At 40.1% G+C, this 24,316-nt stretch overlaps 1 protein-coding gene across 1 annotated transcript in view; it reads right to left on the bottom strand.

Moving 5' to 3' along the window:
• The window catches only part of GLIS1 (GLIS family zinc finger 1), a 44,035-nt gene that overhangs the window by 9,477 nt on the left and 10,242 nt on the right, over positions 1-24,316 (bottom strand). Inside the window, exons 2-3 of the mRNA XM_053469579.1 lie at positions 10,428-10,605; positions 8,025-8,988 (exon numbers count right to left, since the gene is read on the bottom strand). Of these exons, the coding sequence (XP_053325554.1) occupies positions 8,025-8,988; positions 10,428-10,605 (1,142 nt within the window). The remainder of the gene's footprint in view (positions 1-8,024; positions 8,989-10,427; positions 10,606-24,316) is intronic.

Here is a 24,316-nt window from a genome sequence, read left to right as displayed (position 1 = left end):
TCGGTTATTATTATTTATTGGTCCCCTTATATTTCCCAGTCCTGTAGAAACAACTTGGACTTACAGAAGCCGAAGGTAGCAAGGGCCCTGCTCAAACGTGCTTACAAGCTAGAAGGGTTATTGTAACATCTGCTAATTAGAAATAAAGATAACATTCTAGATAGGTAACCATATAAGAAAACTAGGTGACTGTCTAGGGCGCATAGCTGGTATGAGTCCAAAGGCAGCTTTCCCAGAACATAGCAACTTTGCTATTATTATTTGGTACAGGTGTAGATAAACCATCGGTGAAACCACTACCATGGCAGGTCTTAGTAAATGGAGAATGGCTAGAAGACAGTAGTCTGAGGGAGAACGGATGCAGAGAATGGGCTTCCAGCAGAGCTGGGAAGCTAATGTATTTGGTGAGTTCAAGAATTATCCAGATAGAAACACAAGTGAAATCAGGAAGCTGACTGCCTCCATTCTCGTTTAAGCTCTGTCACTTTAACCACATATATAACTGTAAATACCAACATTCTACAGAGAGATGCCTGGCACATCAACACGAGTTGTGTCAAGAGCCATTTAATTAATCCCATGTGGGAATTCGGGGAATTAGTAAAATATCCTTAAAAGGAAACATCATTACTTCTCTGCTAATATATGACAGTAATATTATTTAGAATCTATGTAGAGTAAATTGTGATTAAATGCTGCATGAACAGCATGCACATAACAGACATATAAAAGCGCATTATGAATCGCATGCTTTGGTTTTATGCTTCATATACTTTTCTATAGGCACACTTTGTACACCAGTAAATACTCTCAGAGATCAGGGCTACAGGCAAACAAGCAAAACATGGTCTCAACAGGAACCAGAGAAGTGGAGTCTTCATCATGTTAAGTGTGATAAATAGGCATAGATTACTTTAGGTTATTTATGGGGACATTCCTTGTCTTGGGATTTTGGCATCCCCTCAAAATGTTAAATCTCAAAATATTTAATATTCTTTTAAAGTATATTACCAGTTATACAGAAGTGCTCTCTATTCAACATATTGGCTCAGGATGGGGCTGGATTTTTACCAGCAATGAGTGGGTTAATATATATATATATATATATATATATATATAAAGACACACAAGACCACCGGCCAATATTCAGCACAGAGAGAAGCAGGAAAGCAGAATATAATACTTTCTAATTAATCTAATCATAATATTTAACCAGCAGCTCTTCAGTTGAAGCCACTAATTAAACGTCGAGCCCCCAGTTTATGTTTTGATTAAGCGATGCAGCTTTGGCCATGACAGACCTAATACAAGATATACAATGAGTGTATACATTACATCAGCTCCAAACAAAGGTTCCATTGAGTGCAAGGCCATGCAGAAACCTCTTGCAGTTTGCGTGGGTTTAATTCTGGAATTTGGAGATTATTTTTCCTGTACCCTAAGTAGTCGGGTGTTCAGCTGGGGTTACTGGTGCAGAGTGAGTGAATGTCACTCACCCCAAAAAATCCTCTATCCTACTGTACAGCGCTACGGAATATGATGGCGCCATATAAAACAACAAATAACATTTACTGATAAAATTTGATTTATTGCAGTCTTAAAAACTTTAGCTACATATGAATACCATGTAATTATTGAACAGGAATTTGAGTCGATGAAGAACAGTTGGAATAAAACTCCCATCACCGGCATCCAGTGGAAATGACAAAGCAGCGTGAACGGGGATGCAGCTGTCAGGTTTTATACGGTGTGTTGGCGAATGCCTAAAGAACAATTGCTTAGTTTAATCTAAATGTTCTAGTTTTGTAGTTAAACACAGTATTAGAAACATCTTAGTCCCGTTCCATGCCCAAATCATTGCCTCACTCGTATTTTTTGGTGCCAGGAACACTTAATTGTCACGTTACACGGTAGCCAATGTCAATATAATTTTTTTTTACATTTGATAACAATTTTAAAGAAAAACAAAAGTTTGGAAAAGGGTCTGCAGCTTAGCACATAAGGGAAAACCTAAGCGTGTTCCCAGACGGTAATTCTGCTGCCATTAGCTCATTACACTTGTATAAATAATTGAAGAAAGTACAAGTATTTCCCCTAAGGTCAGATTAAGCAATTTGTGGAGATCTGTCTGCATTACGTCCAATTAATGGCAACCCAAATGCTTTCAACCCAAATGTGTGTGTTGGGTGTATCTGTGAGCAGGGATTCCTCTAACGCAAGGGTAGTAATTACTAAAGGGGAATTAGCTGCCATCAAACGGTGTCCTCGTGAAATGAGACGCACAGAAAGGCTAAATCTGTTTCTGGCAACCAGTTTCAGGGAATGCATTTAGTCACTTGTCACTTGTTTAAGCTCAAGTTCATGGCCGTTTTGGGTGAGAATTCACTGGAATTGCCCTGGAGGCTATGCTGTAACCCAAATCAGGTCACTTATGTTCGGGGATGTGGCAAGGATGGTCCCAGAAGTGGGCACTGTCATGGCGTGAGCACTGGCCTAGGGTGACCACATCGGCCATGTTTTCCTGGACACGTATACTTTTTGCATATTGCTGACCAGCCTCGATAAAATGCTGCCCTGCAGTATGGGGGATGTATAACTGACTGATTGGTTCACTCCTATAAGGCTATACATCCCACATATTGCAGGGCTGCATTTTATCTGGGCTGGTCAGCAATATGTAAAATATGTCCTGGAAAACATGGCCGATGTGGTCACCCTACTGGGCCCATCTACCTTACAGCACTGTACATACACCCTAAGACCATAAGTATGTGGATGCAACTCTAAACCCTGAAATGTCCTGAGCAGGGAGCTGAGGCTTGCTGCTCCCAGGGCATGATAGGGGTTGCAGTGCTCTGGTATGCAGGAGAAATGGATCTGGTCCTATACGCAGCGCTGAGAAAAAAATGCCTACGTATTGCTTATAATTTGGGGTGTTAGTCAATTGTTAAAAACTGAAACATTCTAACTTGTCTGCCAAAGTTTTGCTATAAAAAAATACAAAGTTTATTCTTTACCAAACAATGAGTTGTAAATTATGATCACCACATTAACTAATAGGCCAAACCATGAATGTTTCTCATCACAGCTCCCCCGCAACACAGTGCTTACCAAATAAACCCCTAAATCCACAACGGATGTCCCCATATTGATAATATTTTCTGTTCTATAGACACAGCATTCTTTGCATATAGCGTTCTTTCTCTTTCTCCGAATCACGGAAAGCCTTATATGGCACATATGGGATTATTTAAAAAGAAAAAGCAATTCAAGACTTTAAGAAGCAGTTTTATCATCATAGCACATACCCAAATTTCAAGGATTGCTTTTTAAAATAAAATAAGACCATAAATGTATTTGTTTAAATGTATTTTCTGACTAATCTTCCGTATGTATCAGTTGTATGCTGAGAACCTATATAGCCAGGTATGTGTACGTGATTGCGTAGCCACATATGTGTAAGCGATTGCTTACATATGGGAATGTAACAAGGGATGTATTTAATTATACAGAAGTGCAATTGTGTTCTGGAAAAGAAAATAATAGAAATGAAGGAGTCTTTCCGTGCTTACGCAGTGGATACATTAAAACGTACGTATCTGGCATTTAGCTGTCATTTCTCGTTCATGGAAATTACAGACGTATAATTAAATGACCCCCTGTCCGGAGGCTTCCCTACCTAAGCAAAGACATATATTGGGGCCCCATCTTTAACAGTTTGGTTATGGATGAATTAACATAATATTTATGGTCATAAAGTTACATCAGTGGTTTGAAGTATTTGCGTCACGCCTGTATAGGTCTCGGTCCTTCCAGAGGGCCCCTAAGACGAGTGGAGGCCATAAGCAGCTGCTTAATCTTCTTATAAGGTAGCAGCATCCCTGGGGCCAAGCAGAAAGAGAGAGTAAACGCTCTGCAGGGTGCAAAGAGAGTGCAGGCACTCTCATTTTTATGTATAGGGAATAGTCATATTAGAAAATTACAGTCCCTTTACAGTTTTTTTGCTAGGATGTCGGGTTCAAAGAACGTACATATAATTTGTTGATTATTTAACTGTATGGGACTGGCATACATATTACTGCTAGGTATAACTTTTCATGTATTTAATAGCAAATGGTGTATTAAAATACTTTAATGAACAATTTCTTGCCCTACCAAGTGAAACCATTTTTATTCTGTAATAGGTGATGACATTTAAAGCTTAGTTGTTCCGAGCTAAGCCTTGAGGTAACAAAATTTCCTTAAAATGAGCTTCTTTAATGGGGTTAACTCGGGCCATCTCTCGGTCTCTGTGTCTTGGAGTATATGAGAATCGTAGCTTTGCTGAAACACCGAGCTTTGTGTATTTCTATCGTGCCTATATTCACCAAACGGTTTTCACTGTGTAACTGGAGAAAAATGTTCAAAATGTAGAAAGTGATCATGGCAGCAGAACTGAAGATGAAGAACAGAAGAATTGACCAGTCATGGGGCTCACAGGCCCTTTGTTGAACCTGAAATGTTCTAGAGGTTTACCAAAGGGTTGGTGACCAGCTTAATATCTGATGTAACTTCTTGTTCTTGATGTAGAATACTGTGTATGTGTTATCTCTCTGTTATGTCTACATGTTCCATCAAATCAGACCCGGACTGGCCATTTGGCACACTGGGCATAAAAATATAGCATGTGGTCGCGCATATCCAGCTGTCAACCACACTTACATCATCAGATGGCCTTAACCCCTTAATGACAAAGCCCGTACATGTACGGGCTCAAAATGCATTGTTTTCAATGGGTTTAGGGACCGCCCATTGTCATTAAGGGGTTAAAGAGCTTCATCATCGCCAGTCCGGCCCCGCATTAAATGTTGTATAACCAAATACTTATGTTATAAGAAGAGCTATACTTTGGCCTAGAAAGGCCAATTTAAACAAAAATACCCTGATGTTATTTTTGGGCTGTTATTGCCAATACATATGTGACACATTTTGAGATTGCATTCACTTACTACACAGACTGAACTGATAGCAGGAAGCAAAGGCTAGAATGAGAGATTATTATAGCTTTATGCAAGAACATTTAACTTTGCTAATTTGTGCTGTCTCAGACAATCAAACGTCCAATTGTCTGGAACAATGAATCCAAGAAAGCAGGAAAATTAATATTCAAACATAAAGGTCTTGAAGGCATTGCATCATTATTTTACTTGGATATGCTTCTGATTATAATGCAGATAAATCTCAAATGTAATAAAACTAAAATAACACAAGCTAAGTATGAAGCATAACAGGATATTGGAGAAAGATTAGGCGGTTTCCTCTCACTACCGAAAAACACAGATGAATGGGAGCACACAATGAAGACAGACACGGCTTAATGGCAATAGTTCGAGAACGACGAGTAGAGGATCTTGGTAGATATGAACGAATGAGGATTCCCCTGTTTGTGCTTCCGAAAAGTAATACTGTAATTGAGAACAGATGGAAGGATGAGCTGGTTACCACTGGACTCCACTCATTATGAGTTTACGGAACGATCATTTATGGATTTACCAGCATTTTACCATCAAAGACAATGTCTCATTTATTTCCTGTTTGTGAGTAGCCCAGATTAGAGAATGCCATTGTCTATTAAAGTGCATGGTATCCGCATATGTAATGAGGAATTGCGCAAAATAAGCATGATTGGATGTTTGAGCTACACTTTCTTCTAATGATGGCCTGACTTTTACTCTTTGATGTGTGTTCTTTTAAATACCCATCCTAAGAACTCCCTAGATGGTAAAACTATTTATGCTTCCATACCAAGGGCTAAGTAAACACCTTTTCACCAACTTTTATTCTCAAATAAACCAAATCATCTCATTATTTATGCCAATATTGATACATTCCTCAAAGATGAGATAACTTGTCTGCCTGTCCTTCTCATGGCTGTATTCAGTTCTGAAATTACCTTAGGTAGATATACCAAAGGCATCACTGACAACAGGGACTACTGGACAGCCTTTAGACAAAACTCAGGAAGAGGTGCAGTAGCCGGATCACCACTCATGGACAGCTGATTTAGTTTTTTTTGTAATCTCTTTTCACACTTCTTATTTTACACCAAGAAGGCTCAGGACCCCAGCTTTCTTTACTATTCATCCAAGTGAGAAAGCTGTGTGCAATGGATCCTTCCAAGCCCTGCTAGCCTTTCATCATCCCAGCCAAGAAAATACAGCCTGGCTGAAGAGTTACTAGGCCCAGCTTTACCACAGAGCACCAGCCAGAAGGCATGGCTGAAGAGCTGAACACAGCAATCCCTTAGAAGGCCCTGCTGGTAGCAATCAGGGACTACAACCTCAGTCACCACTGCCATAGACATTCCACAGATTTACAGCCCTTCTTGCAAAAATGCTATGTTCTGTTTTTGAAATAAGTTGTACCATTACATAAGTTATGGTGGGTAAAGGTGATGGAAAACCCTTTCACTAAAATGTAGGGGTAGTAGAAGCATTATTAAACACTTATCTACAGACACCAGACAAGCCAGAAGGCTTGTTTTTCCCTCAGAAATCTCATAGTGCTGCCACAACCACAAGGGATTCTGGGTAGGCACATGCAAATAAGGTAAATAATTATTACCTTTTGTCTCTATATCCACTTCCTACATGGATCCCTTGAAAGTAATTGTCTGCTGTACAGGACAGCCTTTAGACAAAACTCAGTTCACCACTCATGGACAGCTTCTTTTTTTTTTTTAAATTAGTTTTTGGAAGCCCGAGGTGTCGTGCTTCTCTGTGCGTGCTCTGTGCTTAAAAGCAACAGAAGCCTGATACTTTTTCATGTCTTCATCTGGCATTCCCTGTAGGGACATGTCAGACCCAGTTCCTTCCCTCCTCTGCCATAAGACCTGCGGGAGGGCTGGATCTTCTGGTCCACCTCCGAAAAGGAGGACCACTGTACGGAAGAGGTAGGGAGCCACAAGGCATCACACTACATGCCAGGGCGAAAAGTCCAGTTCCACCGCTCAAAATACAAAGTGCTAAGTTTGTGATCCAAAAACAAAATCAATTCACCGTGTTCAAAAGCCATGATTCAGAAACCCAATTAATTGGCACGCATGCACATATCAGTGAAAATCGTGAAAATAAATAAGGCGATCAGCCATCATTGTCCAAAATGTAAAAAAAAAGGGGGAGGTGCTCAAGTAGCAAAGCCATCAGCACTTCTTATGCAAATCACAACCACACTGGAAGATGCAAACCATGGAAAGTGACCCAGGCAACTGCAAGCTGGGGCTTTAGTGCACACCTCAGGCTCTATACCATCCTTAAGGCCAGAGGATCAAGTTTTTCATCACCACCAGTAGGATACTGCACTTGATCTTAGCCAAAATACCAAGAAGCACCAGCATGGACAGCCTTTTCCTCCTTAACAAGACTCATTAGCATGAAATCATGATGGTAACTTAATATACGAGGTATGGGGTAGCCAAGAAATACCATTACATAAGTTATGGTGGGTAAAGGTGATGGAAAACCCTTCCACTAAAATTTAGGGGTATGTAGAAGGATTATTAAACACTCATCTACAGACACCAGACAAGCCAGAAGGCTTGTTGTGGATATAGAAGCAAAAGGTGATAATTGTTGACCTTATTTGCATGTGCCTACCCAGAATCCCTTGTGGCTGTGGCAGCACTGTGAGATTTCTGAGGGAACAACAAGCCTTCTGGCTTGTCTTGTGTCTGTAGATGAGTGTTTAATAATACTTCTACATGAAATAAGTTGGAAATGAAAAGTTTCATTCTCCATTTCTAAATCACACAAGTTCTACCTTTCGGTAAAATATGTTTAACACAATCCATCTTGCTCTTCCAGACCTATTTCCACGCAAACTGAATATTAATGATTACAGAAGTATTAACTTGACTGATCACTTGGCTTTCCATTGAATAGACCGAGTTGTGTATATCTGTACCTGTTTCATGAGTTCGAAGCAAGTTAGGGATCCAAGAAAACAAATATCACATTTGCATGCAAGTATTACAAGTAACCACTCACCATACATTTATTTGGCTTCTCCCCAGAGTGTACCCTCATGTGAATGAGCAGTTTGTACCGTGCATTGAAAGGTTTGTATCTCCTTGCACAGCCAGCCCAAAAACATGTAAAATCCTCCCCGGTGCGCTGGTCAATATGGGTCTTCTCGATGTGTCTGACTAGCTCCTCCTGTTGCTCATACAAGGCACTGCAATCTATCCAGCGGCAAAACTGCTTCCTTACTCCCATGCCAAGCTCATCCTGTTCTTCAATGGGCAGTGGCTTGGGCGACATGGTGGTTGGGAGGCAGAGAGGATAGGGGGAATGTAGGTCTTGCTGCAAATTGTCTTGAGGTTCTTCTTTTAGGAAGCTGAGCTTATTGCAATCATTGGAAGCGATACCCAGAAGGTGACTGGCACTGCTTTCTGCACAAGGTATGTTCACTTGCTCTAGAGGACTGTCTCCACATTCATCTGGAAGGGGTGGAAAAGAGAGGGCAGAAGAGGGCAGACTACAGTGATCTTCTGGCTGGGAAGCCTTTGGAGGACTTGAGTTAGGGACGCCACCTGTGTGAGAGAGTATTCTAGGGGGTGACAAATGCAGACCATTAACATAGAGAGGAAGCAACCTGCTTGTGCTGTTCAGAATTCCCACAGTCTCAATTCCATCAGATGAAGCAGAACATCTCTTCTTTCCGTTACTCGACTGGAATCGGGCAGAGGTATGATTACTGCTGGCTGCCTGAGTCCCAGGGAAGGGGGTGTGCATAGAGTCTAATAGCCATGATGAAAGACAGTTTTTGAATCCATTGTGTGGCACTGCTGTGTCAGAGAGCGCGGCTGCCCTGGGCTCTTGACTACCTGAAAGGCTCTGGCAAGGTGGGTTTGATAGGTGCGAGAGCTCACAGGGTCTCTCTTGTTTGATTTGGTCTGTAGGATGAGCTCTATTCAGACACATAGCATACGAGGCGTCGCATTGAGCAGACCTGTATGAAGAATCAGACAAAAAAATGACATTTTAATAGGTGTGAATGTCTCAAGTAAATAGTTTTACTGTAGGGAAAACATGTATTTCTGAATATCTATCTTTTTGCCCTTTAATAAATATAAGTTATTCTGTAGCGTTTACACGCTGTAGTTGGGGACATTTAATATGTGGTGCATGAACTTTATAGATTAAAACATGAACTGGAGAGGCTTCTCTTATTGGAGTGAGTATTACATTACTACTACTTCTACTACTACCAGTAATCAATAGTAGTAGCTATACTACTTTGTATAAGACCTTAACATCACACAATTAACATCCCCAAAAACACATTTAGTATCTCAAACTTGCAGATACAAAACAGAACAGCTATCTAATCTAATCCCATATGGTACCGGCCCATCCATAAGAAAATTCCCAGTATCTAGTTTCCAACCGTTAGATGCCACAAATGTGAACAGGATTGTAACATTTCTCCACTGAACCTCCATTCACTATATGGCTATTCACACTGCATATTATTAAACTTTCCCGGTATGGAGCCAGACAAAGAAGAATATATATTGTGAGATAACTATGAAATCATTTAGTACATATAGATCAATGTATCACACTCTCTGTATCATCAAGAAGGGGAACCAGTAGAACAGTATAGAACCTGTCTGTGCTATACCTCTCGGCCCCCAGCCCAGATGGGTCAGAACAGAACAATGTGGTGAGGCTCTGGTAAGAACAATGGCCAAGAAATCGCCACTATTGGAAAGTAGAAAAAAGCCTCTGACAATGGATTTAGATACATTCCCAATTAATATGTTTCCTGGGAAAAACAGGATGGAGAGGGTTCAGATTTCTGATGTACGAGGATCTCTCATCCCTTCATTATCGGAATCACAATACAGTAACAAATATCCACGCTGAGCCCTGGCCCTGCTTTGTGCTGCTCATCCTAATTACCTTTGTCTTATAATTACACTCACTGACAGAAGATGACACTCCTTATTAACACTCATCACATCATGGAAAGGGAAGGGGAGTCAGCTTATTAACCTATTCCATGTCAGGGACATTCAAATTAAATACTGGCCCAGGGTCCCATGTCTCTCTCCATCTCTCTACAATAACCTATTTAATCGAAATGAAATAAATGGACAAATTAGTAAAGTTCTGCTTTTATTGGTCTAGAAAGTTGAATTAAAATAATCACTCATTGAATTTCTATGTTTTACCTTCAAGAGAAAAACATCCTTTCTCATTATACTCTCTGAGCTCCTTATGTTTACCTTCTGCTTGTCTTACTCAACAAATTCACTGATAAATTATAAAATGTTATTATTTTTATATTTTGGTGTTTGGTATGTTTATTCACTGCAATATAAAAGGCTTGGCTTTATCACAATTTTTTTTCTGGTGTTTCATAAAACCAAGAGCCCCCTTTACCTGGCGTCATTTTGTTCTGTGTTCGTCATACTTTCACAGGCATCTCTATGGTCTTCAGATGGTTCACATTCCCCAAGTGGGCAAAGGATACTCTCTCTGGCCTCCAAGACCTCAGCGATCATCCCTTCAATTCCCATCATGCCCTTATTTGTGTTATACTGAGTATATCCTTCATTTACTGTAAAAAAAAAAAAAGCAAAATAAGGAAGGTAAACTCCTCTTGTATCAATGTAAATATGTTTTCCTCCTGGAATTTTAGTGGTTGGTCTAACAGGGTAGAAGCAAACCTGCAGATGATCATCCATCTTTGGTCAGAAAGGTGGGTATTACCTACCTCGGGCTTTTTCCCCACGGATCTCCATACACATAACTGTCACAACCTCTGTATACATGTTAATATTCTGAATGTGAAGAAGGTATGCAACCCACAGATTCTCTCTTAAAGCAACCACTGGCAGTTCTGACATTTCTCCAGAATGTCTTTCTACAAACCTTTACAATTAATTTCAGTTCCAAGAACAATAAAGGAAAGGTTACTGTGGCTTGAATGTTACAAACCCTTGTTGTCCAGCTAGAGGCCCTCAAATGGCTTAAAAATCCATATATTCTATTAATTTAACTTGATTTTTATAAGGTTGATACAATGACTTTTGATTCTGAATGGAATGCAGGCCTCATCAATAAAAGTTGGACAATACTATCATATGTCTTGCATTAGGATATAATCATGTTATTGTTACACTTGAAATCAAATATGTATCATACAAAACCACGTCCGTCTTTGAATTATAACCCTGGTAGTGAAACTATCCAGTTTAGCAAATCCCTTCTATTAGAGACAGGGGTAACCTTGGTCCGCATCAGCCGGGGTAAGTCGGATCCCCATACCCAGCCAATGGAGTAAGTATATAGCCAAAGACTGTCCTGCGGGATAAATTGAATGTCTGGTTGTAGGTCATTACGACATTGTCTAGCTTCCCCTAAATGACCTTTCTTATCCAATTCAACAATTTAACTGTGGAGACTTCAATCATATAGCCATTTGGCCACTATTTTCCTAGACCACATGCTTGATAAAAAACAGGGGTTTGTGATATATACTGTGTCAGGGCTCAGAACACATCCACGCTACTAATGACCTATTTCCTGAAGCAGGAGATTTCCGTCCCTTTGTAGCCTGATTTATAGAATATTAGGATTTTCGGATTGTATAAACTGTTACAACGCTTGCTAACTCACGTCTCTCTGCTCTGAAATTAATACTTTTGTGGTCTCACACATGTACCTATCTAGGTGTCTCCTTCTCTCCCTGTTAATTTTTAGAGTATTTCAGGGAATACCGTTTGATCGCATGCTGTAGCTTTTCACCTTGTGAAGGTTTGTCGGATTTAGTTTCATGTGACTTGTATGACAGTGAGGGCAAAGGTAGGATCCTGCTCATTATGAGACTTCTGTCCACATAGCAGCTGTCACAGAGTCAGATGACCCTGGTATACACAGTCACATCATTTTAGGAGTGAGAATGCATTACAATTACCATGGTAGCTATGGAAGGTCATCCTAAAACAGTTCAACCATAAAAAACATGAGAACTGGAGAGCCATTCCAGGCATAAGAAATCTTTTTGACAAAACTGAGAGTACTATGGATGCACACCTTGTGCCTTGAAGAAACCATGAATGATTTGTGGATGTTTCAAAGGTATGTTTCCGGATTAAAATGATGTTTAAGTAATTCTCACTACACATTTTTGTTAAATAGGAGTAATGGCAAACAAGTGTCAATGAGCAAAAGACCAAAGGTGGTAGGTCTGGGGGGGGGGGCAAACCTTCTGCTGCAAAACAGCAGTGATAAGGTGTCCTGTAGCACCAGGGCTGCCAAACCCAATGACGAACACGACCACTGACTCATCTGACAGATTGGTTTGATGACATGACCGACGGCCTCATTATACATTCTACCATTGACTTGCAAGACTAATTTTGACTGACAGTCTCAGCATTCTGTTTGACAGCAGTCAAACGTAATGGCCGTTCAACAATAATGTTAGCTGTCTCCATGAGAGACTCTCAGTAACAAGCTTGCTGTCTGTACGAATGTATAGTATAGTTATTTAGTGCTTTACAGTTTATGGTATAATAAATGGGAGATACACTTAATGTGAAATAAATAAATAAAACAAGTTATATATACAGTTATATTATAAGTACAGTAGTCTACATACATTTTGATCTGGTAGCAATCGGTAACATTAGGAAAGGCAGTCTCTAGGGTAAGAAACAGCACAAACGTGATTCCTATAAGAAGGTGGGCATATTATCTGCTTTTTTTTTTACTGTATAATTATTATTGTGTGAATATTACACAAGTGTCTATTCACTTTAGTGAATAACCAAGCTGGTCAATTTCATGTTCTAACAATCCCTTTGTTGGTTCTCAGTGACCCATTTTCAGAAGACAATATAAGAGAAAGCAATTTGCTGAAAGCAAAAAAATGGAGCCTCCATCATATGGTTAAAAGGATACCAGAGATTAGAAAGCTTTGAACGTCTAGTCTACTGTTTTTACTTTCTTTGCTGAAGAATCAACAATCTCTTTAGGGCAAAAAAGAAAAAAAATACAGTTATTAAAATGCTTCGGTAGTGGACATTTGTTTTTAATAAGTATTTTTAATTTAGTATTGCTCTAACATGTATATAATATGTATGTGTAATAAAAGCATTTTATTATTAGAGAAATGTAACAAGCAGCTCAGGACAGTTCATGAAGGATACTTGTGTTGCTCTAGATGTTGAAAAACTACAATTCCCACGATCCTCCACTAAGCAATATAGCGAAAGAACCACAAAGAACAGGGGTAGGGTAAGGAACTTTAACTTATAAGCAGTAGAGGGCAGACGATGGCAAAAGAGGGCATCTGCAATGTGTACATTCCCTCATTGTTTTAGGTAAATGAGAAATATTTTCTTTGAGGAATAAAAAGAAATGGGGGACTTTTAAGATGTAAAGTGGACTGAATTGAAAGGGGAGCTAAATGATGATATGATGTATGGAGTGATAAAAGTCCGGGCTTCCTCTTTTCTGTGGATACCCCTGATTATATCTTTGTGCTCAATGAGCTTAAAGAAGGCATTTTACAGGAAGAACGGTTTGCTGTACCATCCCAGTTTTAATAATTTCTAATTCTGCTCTGTTGGGTCCTTTCAGTGTTGAGTACCTGTTTTGACCACATAGTAGCGGCTCCATGATGCTCACTTGTGCTCTTCTCGGTTTATGTTATGCATCACACATTACATCGCTCCGTGTCCGTCTTTCCTATCAATCCCACCCACAAAGCCCTTGATTCATTTATATGTTTTTTTTATGAGTGTACTTATTGTACTCAGGGGTATCTAGTATGATGGTGATTAGAGCTGAAACAACGAATCGATAAAATCGATAATAATCGATAACGGAAATCATCGATAACGATTTCCGTTATCGATTAATCGAGTGATCAATTCGTTGTTGGAGCACTCGGCTCCTTTTACTTACCTCCGCGAGCGTTCCCCGCTTCTGCTACACGCTCTGCAGTCTCCGCCTTCTTTTAGCTACGTGACGGATGTGACGCGTTCCGGAGGTAAGTATTCTTCATGTCTATGTGCACGGATCGCACAGAGCCACTCGCACAGAGCGAATCGCTCTGTGCGAATGGAGCCACTCGCACAGAGCGGTTCGCTCTGTGCGAGTGGCTCCACTCGCACAGAGCGGTTCGCTCTGTGCGAGTGGCTCCATTCGCACAGAGCGGTTCGCTCTGTGCGAGTGGCTCCATTCGCACAGAGCGGTTCGCTCTGTGCGAGTGGCTCCATTCGCACAGAGCGGTTCGCTCTGTGCGAGTGGCTCCATTCGCACAGAGCGGTTCGCTCTGTGCGAGTGGCTCCATTCGCACAGAGCGGTTCGCTCTGTGCGAGTGGCTCCATTCGCACAGAGCGGTTCGCTCTGTGCGAGTGGCTCCATTCGCACAGAGCGGTTCGTGAGTGTGGGTGCAGGGCAGAGTGGGGGTGGGGGTGCAGGGCAGAGTGGGGGTGGGGGTGCAGGGCAGAGTGGGGGTGGGGGGTGCAGGGCAGGAGACTGGGTGCAGGGCAGAGTGGGGGTGGGGATGCAGGGTGTGAGTGTGGGTGCAGAGCAGAGTGGGAGACTGGGTGCAGGGCAGAGTGGGGGTGGGGATGCAGGGCAGGGTGTGAGTGTGGGTGCAGGGCAGAGTGGGTGCAGGGCAGAGTGTGAGTGTGGGGGCAGGGCAGAATGTGGGGGCAGGGCTGGGTGCAGGGCAGAGTTAGAGACTGGGTGCAGGGGCACAGTGCAAAGTGCTGGGTGCAAAGTGCCAGTGCTGGGTGCAAAGTGCCAGGGCTGGGTGCAAAGTGCTGGGTGCAAAGTGCCAGGGCTGGGTGCAAAGTGCAAAGTGCTGGTGCAAAGTGCTGAATGCTGGGTGCAAAGTGCTGGATGCAAAGTGCCAGGGCTGGGGCAAAGTGCTGGGTGCAAAGTGCTGGGTGCAAAGTGCCAGGGCTGGGTGCAAAGTGCTGGGTGCAAAGTGCTGGGTGCAAAGTGCTGGGTGCAAAGTGCTGGGTGCAAAGTGCTGGGGCAAAGTTTCTTGAACAGTAATAGTCCACCTCTTTTCAGAATGTTTGGGGTTATTTTGTTTCATAAATATTGTGTTTGGGTTCTTGTACTTTGAAAATATTGTTTTTTATTACATCATAACAAAATAAGAATGTTAATGTAAATTTTAAGTTGTTTTTTAACATCCAGTTCATTAAATTCTTTTAAATAAACGAAAAATTTGCATATTGTTTTTTTTTATCCGATTAATCGATTAATCGAAAAAATAATCGGCCAACTAATCGATTATTAAAATAATCGTTAGTTGCAGCCCTAATGGTGATGGTGACAAAATGATGATATGAGTCTTTCAAGGATTGTGCTTATATTGTCCATAACTGAACTGAAACATGTAAACCATGATAAATGCTCTAATCGCTTATTTGAACGAGACCTAATTAAAAAACCGAGCACGTTTTTGTACTTTAAAGGTACACTCCAACTCTCTATATGTTTAACATAGTATAGCATAGAATAGTAACAATATCTAAAACAAATAATCTCCTTTGTAGCGATTATATTTCTCCTAAAGACACGTTATTTACAGTAATATTGCCGACGGATAAGAAAAATACAGATTCAGGCCATTTACCTGCTCAGCAGGATGATAAGATTGTTAACTGAAACAGGAGAAGACTAGCAGAATTTTATTATTATAATTTCAGGGAAATAACATTCCTCTGCTGATTCTCCTAGTTCTCTTTCTACCTAGAATTGGGAGAAAAAAAGAGGTTTCCACATCAGAAAATGCGTGAAATTAAAAGCAGATGTACCAGACTAAACTTTCTACAGCAATCCATGTTTTCAGAGTATGACACGGATACAATACATGTCAAACAGCTGAAGGCAGGCCTCGCAGAGCAGCCAAACCACAAGAGCAATGAAGCCGAAAATATCCACCAATGTTATTTACTGGAGACATTTTTAAGGCTGTAAATGATATGGTGTGTAAATAGTTAATACACGCTAAGGGTTTTGTTTCTAATATCTACCAAAAATGGCAATAAAGTTACATACTTTACTGAAACTTGTCACAAGGTCTAGACAGAAAGGGGTGAATGGGAGATTTATCCATGATCTATAAAATAACAGGCACAGCGCAATGGAATATTATTTATTTATTTATGTATTTATTATTATATGATGGCACTATATAAAACAATAAATAATAATAATTATACTTTAATAAATGTGACTTCAATCATAATTAGCCAGCTAGAGGCTGTAAATAGGATACAAGAGATACAAGGAGTGGGAAGCCAGTGGTACATATACAGCAGTGACGCGGTTACACACCAGGGAACTTCCCAGCTCTCCGTCTTGCCAGGAAGTGACTTTGTGAGGGGGTGGGGTTAGCCACACATGAGGGTGGGGCTAGCCATATGAGGGACATGATTAGTAATAACTAGGTGCAGGGACAAGGGCGGGGCTATCTCCAGATAGCATTTAAGGGGTTGGAAGTGGGAGGAGAATTGGGCCAATCTCCTGTCCCAGAAAGAGGAGTGTGACCCGGAGACCCGGGGAATCACTGCTTCATTTTGAGACTCCCAGACAAACTCACAGGGCTCCAAGGTATGCTCAGTAACCACTCTAGAGGTAAAACGCTTGGATAGATGCACAATACCACTACAAAAACACATTCGGAGTAATACTGCAAACCTACAGCCTGGCGGGTCCTAAGTGACAAAAACTGATTAGCATAGACAGCTGGTGGGATTCATATGCTAAACAGGACTAACGAGGAAGTTACATATGCATTTGGGTGCATGACAACATTAGCAAACATGACATTTTACTTGTCGAAGGCATGTCTCGTAGCTCTGCCATGATTATGAATGCAGACATGAAACCATGCCAAGCTGAGCTTGTTGTGGTAACGTTACCCTTGCATTCTACATTAGAAACATAAAAGTCGCATTGTGGGCCTCAAATTACACCTATATGCAACTTGCATTATGCCTGAAAAGTCTGCAAATCAAACTCACAGCTCCAAGCAGCTGCTTTCAGTGAACGCACAGCTTATTTATATTGGGACATCTTGTCTGCCCCCTTTATTCTATGTGTCGTGAAACATAAAGATGTATTTTGTTCTGGATCATATGTTCAAGAAAGCCTTATGCGCCTACCATGTATGTTTCCATTTCATCTCTGTACTAACCTCTACCATATCTCCGGTACCCTCTCGGTAATGAAAAATCGCCCTAAGAAGTAGAATCTGCAACCCAGAAAAACTAGCCAGGCACAGAATAACCCATATTATAAACCAAAGCTAAGAAACAGCAATGGACGGCAGTGACTGGATCTCTGACCATGAGTACTACCTACAAATACAGATTAACATATCCAGTAACTGCCCAGAGATCAGATACAAATAAGCATCTATAGTGCAAGACATTCTAACCAAGGACAGCAACTTATACTGTATTTCATATATACGGACACGATAAAAAAAAAGTCTTCTTAAATTGTTTTTTTTCCTCTTCATCTGGATCCATGAAATTAGACATATGTTGGATACGATAGTTGGAAGTAACTACTTCACTAAGTAACTATGTTTCTTCTTGTGGCAGTAAATAAATAAAGCACGTCATCATTATTCTCAGTTGTAATAAATTATTTCATAGTTATTCTTAAGTTTTTTGACCATCTTCAGGCCCCTTTAACACAATGGTTTCTTCTGTAACAAATTTCACATTGTCCTCCAATTTAACATCACTTCTTCCATTAGTCTGATTTCTCCCCATTTATACTTGGGTGTGCCGGAGTTTCTCTGTCGAAGTAAATTTCCTTAATGTGAGTATTTTCTTTCCAGTGGAAGAAATTAAAAAAAACTTACATTTTCCAATTCTTGCGCACAAGCATGACAGAAAGTGGGGTCCAATTTAGAAGTATCTAGATTACTGAAATTGTCCTTTTCAACTTCTAACTGCCCCCGACTAATTGCCCCCACTAAGGTTGTAGGTAACACACAGAGAGGTATAACATGCAAAAACACCCAAGTAACAGAAACAGAGAAGAACACAAGAAATATCAGAATGTAAACACAGATATGGTGAGATATCACCAAACATGAGAACAGGAGAACAAGGAGAGATATCACAATCTGGGGAAGAACAGTAAATACTTTCAAATGTAGCGAGGAACAGGCAGATAAATCAGAACACAGAACAGGACATAGAAAGAAAACTGAGCTAAGCATTTTTTGCAACCTACGCCTTGAGAGATTCCTATTGAACTTCCCTGATGAAGCCCACAAAGGCCAAAGCATTTGTCCTAGATTGTTGGGTCACTAATATATGAAGCCATATTCTGATCCTATGCATTAGCTCATGCAGAAACTATACCATGGAATTCTGCACCAGGAAAGGGCCATTCACCCAGGGTGGTAAGTCCATAGAGTGGCCCTGTAATATCCCAAACAACATTTGGCAGACAATGTCGTCAGGCACTATTCAGCACTACACACATTCACCAAAAGAGATTGCATGGAAGGAGCACACAAAAGAGCCAGTCATTGCTAAATGCCTTCTTAACTCCTTAGAAAGTTATACATCATGATATAATGTGGAATTGCAATTTAAAGTCTCCTTTGATCTGTATAGTCCTCCACATTACAACTGGGCAGGTTTCAACAAAGACCTTTGGCCAGCCCATTGAGAGATCCAGTCAGCCCTTCCCATGATACCACAAAGAAGACTGTTTTGAAATCCATTGGCCAGCTCCAAAATGACTATATTAATATGTGTCATCTATGTAGGCTTTGGCCAAGGAGGGAGGGAAGGGATGGGTAGCCCCAGAATGGATATTTAGGGACCTGGTTTCCACTGTTGCCCTGCCACTTTTGGAGCACCACCCACAAGGCACAAGGTACCTCTGTCTTATACTGTATAAAGAAAAACACAATTGAATCTATTTTCCATTTGAGTGTTTTTTACTGCACAAATTGAAATCAATTGTTTAGATGGCCACTTACTTGGCAGCTGATGCAGCAAGTACAGTAAGTGCCCCATGCAGTTCGTCTGTGACCCTCATGGAAGGATTTACGTGCTGCCACAACTTATTGGCAGGTCACGGCGGAATCTGTAAACTGCACATCTTGTCAATTGCACCTTTACTCGGCCCACACTTTCCTCCGTTGTCCATCAATATGTGTTGGCATTCTCTATGTGTTCTAGGTCTACGAGTGTCGACTGAAGCCCAGCTGGCCTGTTATAGCCATTACTAGTCCCAACTTGGTTAGTCCACTTCAAAAGAGACACTCTTCATATACAGTAAAGTGCATAATGTAAAGGACTGCAATGTAAAAGATTATCCATCTGCTCAAAACCACACAGAATTTTTTTTAAAAAAAATAAAATTTTTATTTTATATAGCTTGGCTTTTCTAGATTAACCATTTTGATGGGACAGTGGACAACCTGACTACAGGCAAAATGACAATTTACTTACACAGCTCAATGCACATTCAATTGATTAAAAAGTACTGAATGGGTGGTAAAGCAGACATGAGAATATATGGCCATTAACTTTGTTTTATGCTAATCTAACATCCTGACTCGTAAACCTCCCTAAATGCTAGTTATTTTGATTTACTAGCTATATAGATTTTGATCTAATAGCCATAAATGTAATGCCATTTCTTTCACATAAACGCCGCTGCCAAAGGTGATCCTATATGTTTTTATATTTCTCTGCCTGCAAAGTAAGAATTCTGTATTTCTGTGCGGCCAGGGAACATGATCTTCGGAATAATCTTGGCAGCATGGTGTGACAGTTACTGCGGCTCTTTGGTAATATGGAAAGATGACGGAATGCGTCAGGAACGCTGGTATTTAAATAAACAAGGTTGTATACGACTTCTTCACAGCCAGCAGAGTACAATAAATTACCTACATGACAACAACCACAGGCTGATATACTGGTTTGCAGCTGGATTAAAGGGACAGTGATAAGCGAAGCAAACTGACTTTGCTTAGAGGTACAGTTTAGGGACCCATTCAGCCTAACAAAGAATGCATTAAATCTGCATTACTCGACCTTCTTCAAAACTGACAAAAATTACACACCACAGCCAATCAGTGGCAAAAAAGGTATTCCGATGAAATCAATGGAAGCACTTCTTACCATGTGCATGGGAGGTCTCATTAGACCCCCCAGAACGCTTGGCCTAACACATCTCATGCAAGCCAAGTAGCATTTGGGGGTGAATTGTGCAGAATCCCATTAGCAAGGGGAAAAATATTATTCAAAAGCAGCAATTAGCTATAATATTCATTATGATGCATATGATGACTAGAGTGTCCCTTTAACTGCAACTTGAGTGGAAACCTAACGTTGTCAGACATGTTGGACAGGGTCATGCGTGTTCATGCACTGTGTAAGTAGTCCACGCACTGCTCACAGTAGCAGAGCCAGGTATTGAAGCAACATTTTTCAGACCCCTCAGAGACCTCATAGAGAGTTACAGACAATATGTCCACCTAGGCCGCACATCACGCTCTAAAGTATCTAAGCTGCAGCATACAAATAATAAATTTATCGAAGCAATGGCTGGTGTTCACTTTAGGCAAAAGGTTTACGGTTCTCCACCACTGGACCATAAGAGATAGGACAAGCCGCAAGATCTTTTTCGGCAGCTATGAAAACCATTATTCCCACATCACCAATTCCAGTTTTCTACAACATAATTCTGACACATTTGAGTGTGATAATGTTACATTCTAATACCGAAGCAGGCCTGTCCATATTATTTGGAGAATTGTTTGTCTAACAACCATGTGAGTCGATGATCTCTTGATTTGGTGCCAGCTGAACGTATATTCCAGAAGCGCTCCTAATTCCCAACCATTGAACTCGAAACCCAATAAAATGGGAATTATGTAAACTTCCCAGATGGATACCACTTGTCTTGCTGATGTTTCTGGAATTGAGGAGCCCCCAATATTTTGCAATCATATACCTTTCTACAGGAATGCATTGGAGTATAATCAAATTAAAAGTAAGCCGATAGCTTTCTTTCTGAGCATTGTAATCATACTCGGGACTCCCCTGGAACATCAAAGGGAGAGGAATTTCTTTAAATAATGCTAATTAGGTCTGCCTCCCAATACCCCTATCCTGAAATATCTGTATTCTCTTAAATACAGAGGACAGGAGACTTTGTGAAACCTTATACCAGATACAGCACATCAGAGGCATCCAATCACTGATATATATCGGCATAAACTCAGAGAGGGTAACAGAAAAATGTGAAAAAACAACAATATATATATATATATATATATATATATAAATATATATTGATACATATACATATACATATATATATATATATATATGTATATATATATATATATATATACATATATATATATATATATATATATACCGTATATATATATATATATATATATATATATATGACACCAAAAGTAGCATATTTTTGAATTGGTTGTCTCTGGTCTTTTGAGAAAAATAACTTGTTATTTTATGGAAAGCGTGGTTAATGTTTCTGCTAATTCTTTCTGCCTCTTTATAAAGATTTTTTTTTAAATGTTTTGGTATAGCTTAGTTTAATTATGTAAGATTTATTCTTTATTGACATTTAAAGACAGAGGTATAAAAAAAAACCTCCCAAAGTAGTTTCAGAATCTGCCAAATGAGCTCAGATTTTCCTTGCAGAATTTGGCTTTTTTTCTAACTTGGTAGCCTTCTGCACATGCCCTGAATGATGTATCCAAAAGTACTCCGGTTCTGTGCTTTATCTGTCAGCACAGCACTAAAATACGCAACGAGCTCTTAATATCCATAATGAAAACTCACACTCCAACACTATGTGCTCGAGACACTTTTAAACTCAATTTGTGTTAAGAAAAAATAAATGAAAACATCTAAATCTGGGACGTCAAAGCTGATCCTCAAGTGATATAATCTTGGTAGGGTTTTAGGATTTCTCTAATTAACATATAATGAATCACGGAACAGTTTGTGTGACAGAGCCATTAAGAGTTACCAGGTAAGCCTGGTATTTCTATGACCCTTGAGGAATGGAGATCAACAGCCTTTCAAAGCGGGTAAGAATTAGACGTAGGCCTAGGAGACGGCTGCCAAAACTGGGCGATGGATGGGCCTTCACATAATGGTCGTTCTACACAGAAGGAACAACATAGGCCATATACATTGGTGACCATATGTGATGAGGATAAATACAAACAAAAGGTTCTAGTTAGTCGCCCAAAGTCCCCAAACCAGGACAACCATAAGAAACTTCTTTGGAACTCCTATTTTTAGATTACTTTGTCTTATAGTAACTCCTCAATGCATCGCTCTCTGTAGAAGAGCTCGTTTACATGCTAGAATCACTGGTTGTGGTCTATGTTCAGCATGCTGGTCACTTGCCAGATCTTTTCCGTTTTGTAAATGTCTTTGTATGCGGAATTTGCCTCGTAGTTCCATGGCTTCTCTTTGAAGTCAGTTCATTAAAAATGCAAGAATGATTTTTTTTTTATGAGAAAATCTTGTCGCAGAAATGCATCACTTTGAAATATGAAAACAGTTTTTATAGCTTCTAACAATTCAAATTCCAAATCCAATGTTAAGAGTTTGATTTTGGATAAGTAAATCTGTTCTTCTTTATTTACGTACACGAAAAGAGAAGAGGGAAAAATTGAGACCTGGTGTCCTCTGTTGCTCTACATGAGCACAGTTCACTGGTCACCTTTATTTTTTATCTCGGGCTTTGAGATATAATTATTCTTTGCATTATATGAAACTTGTTTTGGGCTACCTTGTTATTTCATATTTAAAAAAATATATTAAAGTAATTGAAAAAATATATAAATAGACGTATACTATAACAAGTAGATTAAATTTGGGATTATGCTCAGTGCGTGCAGTGAAATGAATTTGTAATGCAGAACACTAAAAGTAATGAAGGAAACTCAAAAGCAAAAAATAAGTTAAATTAGCCCTTTATTATATATAAAATCTCTGGTTATTGTGATTCACAGATTTTGATATGGCCTTGTAGTGCCTGTGAGCTCCATAGGTTCCACAATGGCAAACCCTGATTTAATAATCTTCTAGAATCTTGGGTGCAAAGTTTTGAGGTAGAAGGACAGATGAAAGAAGGACGGTATGAAAGTAATAGACCTGAGAAGAAGGGGCAAAAGGAAGCAAATGGTGAAATAGGGATTGCAAGCTCCTGATTGCAAGCTCTTCAGTGCAAAAATAATCTATATTGAACCACCCAGTCCCCTGGCAAAGGGGAGTCCCAGGTTGTATTAGCAATAAGCAAAGCCCTCAGAGAGGCGTATTTGAACACAAATGGGAAAGGTCCAGGCTCAAATAGAGTGTGGAGTGGAAGGCTGAATGTATGTCGACTAACTATAGAACTAACTATAGAACTAACTATAGATAGGGGATGAGAAGGCATAGGGGCAGAAAAAGTGAGGTGGGCAAATACAACTCAAAAGCCCATACATTTCTGTGAGAATTTGGACATGGTTTCCTTGGATTTTTCTCATTCTCTACTCTGGAGAAGAACAAGTCCTGAGACTTTAATGTTTCAAGTTAAATAAAACCTGATTATAAAAAATCTGTTTTTAATAGAGAAAAATTGGCTGAAGCCACACAGCATCAAACAGTGGGAATCGGTGCCCAGCAAGCTGGCTCTGCTCAATTCAAACAATCACAGCATTAATAAGAAACACACAGCAACCGCACAGAATGAACTAATGTGCAACAGAGCCAAAGAAATGGCTTGTAATAGATCAAAATGAATCCCTCCAATACTACTGCAATTAGGAAGTCTAATGCTGAGGATGCACTGAGGATTTATTCCTCCATGCATTGGACAAAGGAGTGCCCAAGTGTCATCCTACTAACATCTCCAACTTTACAAAGATGACTTAGACCCAAGCTGGAAGTAGAACCATCAAGGTACATGCCTTCTCCACCTATAAATGGTCCTCCAAGAGACCTCCCGGTCGCACACGAGGACCTTTGTGGCAGGGAAGGGACCTCCAGCTCCTGTAAAGGTCCTCTGTCATTATGCTTGGCTTGCCCACCTCTAGCAGAGATGTGTCTCTTGGGGCAAATAGCTATTTTTTTAAGATTCATAAGCATACAAACCAGGATGACGGATATCCTTTAGAACTCGCTATTAAAAAAAACATATAAATACAATCATAGAAGAATGATTTCACTTCACTCCAGGTTATCCTACAATATTGAACTATAAAAAAATCAAAGTTC

Source organism: Spea bombifrons, chromosome 6 (genome assembly GCF_027358695.1).
Source record: "Spea bombifrons isolate aSpeBom1 chromosome 6, aSpeBom1.2.pri, whole genome shotgun sequence".
NCBI lineage: Eukaryota > Metazoa > Chordata > Amphibia > Anura > Pelobatidae > Spea > Spea bombifrons.
This window is presented reverse-complemented; position numbering and strand designations above follow the sequence as displayed.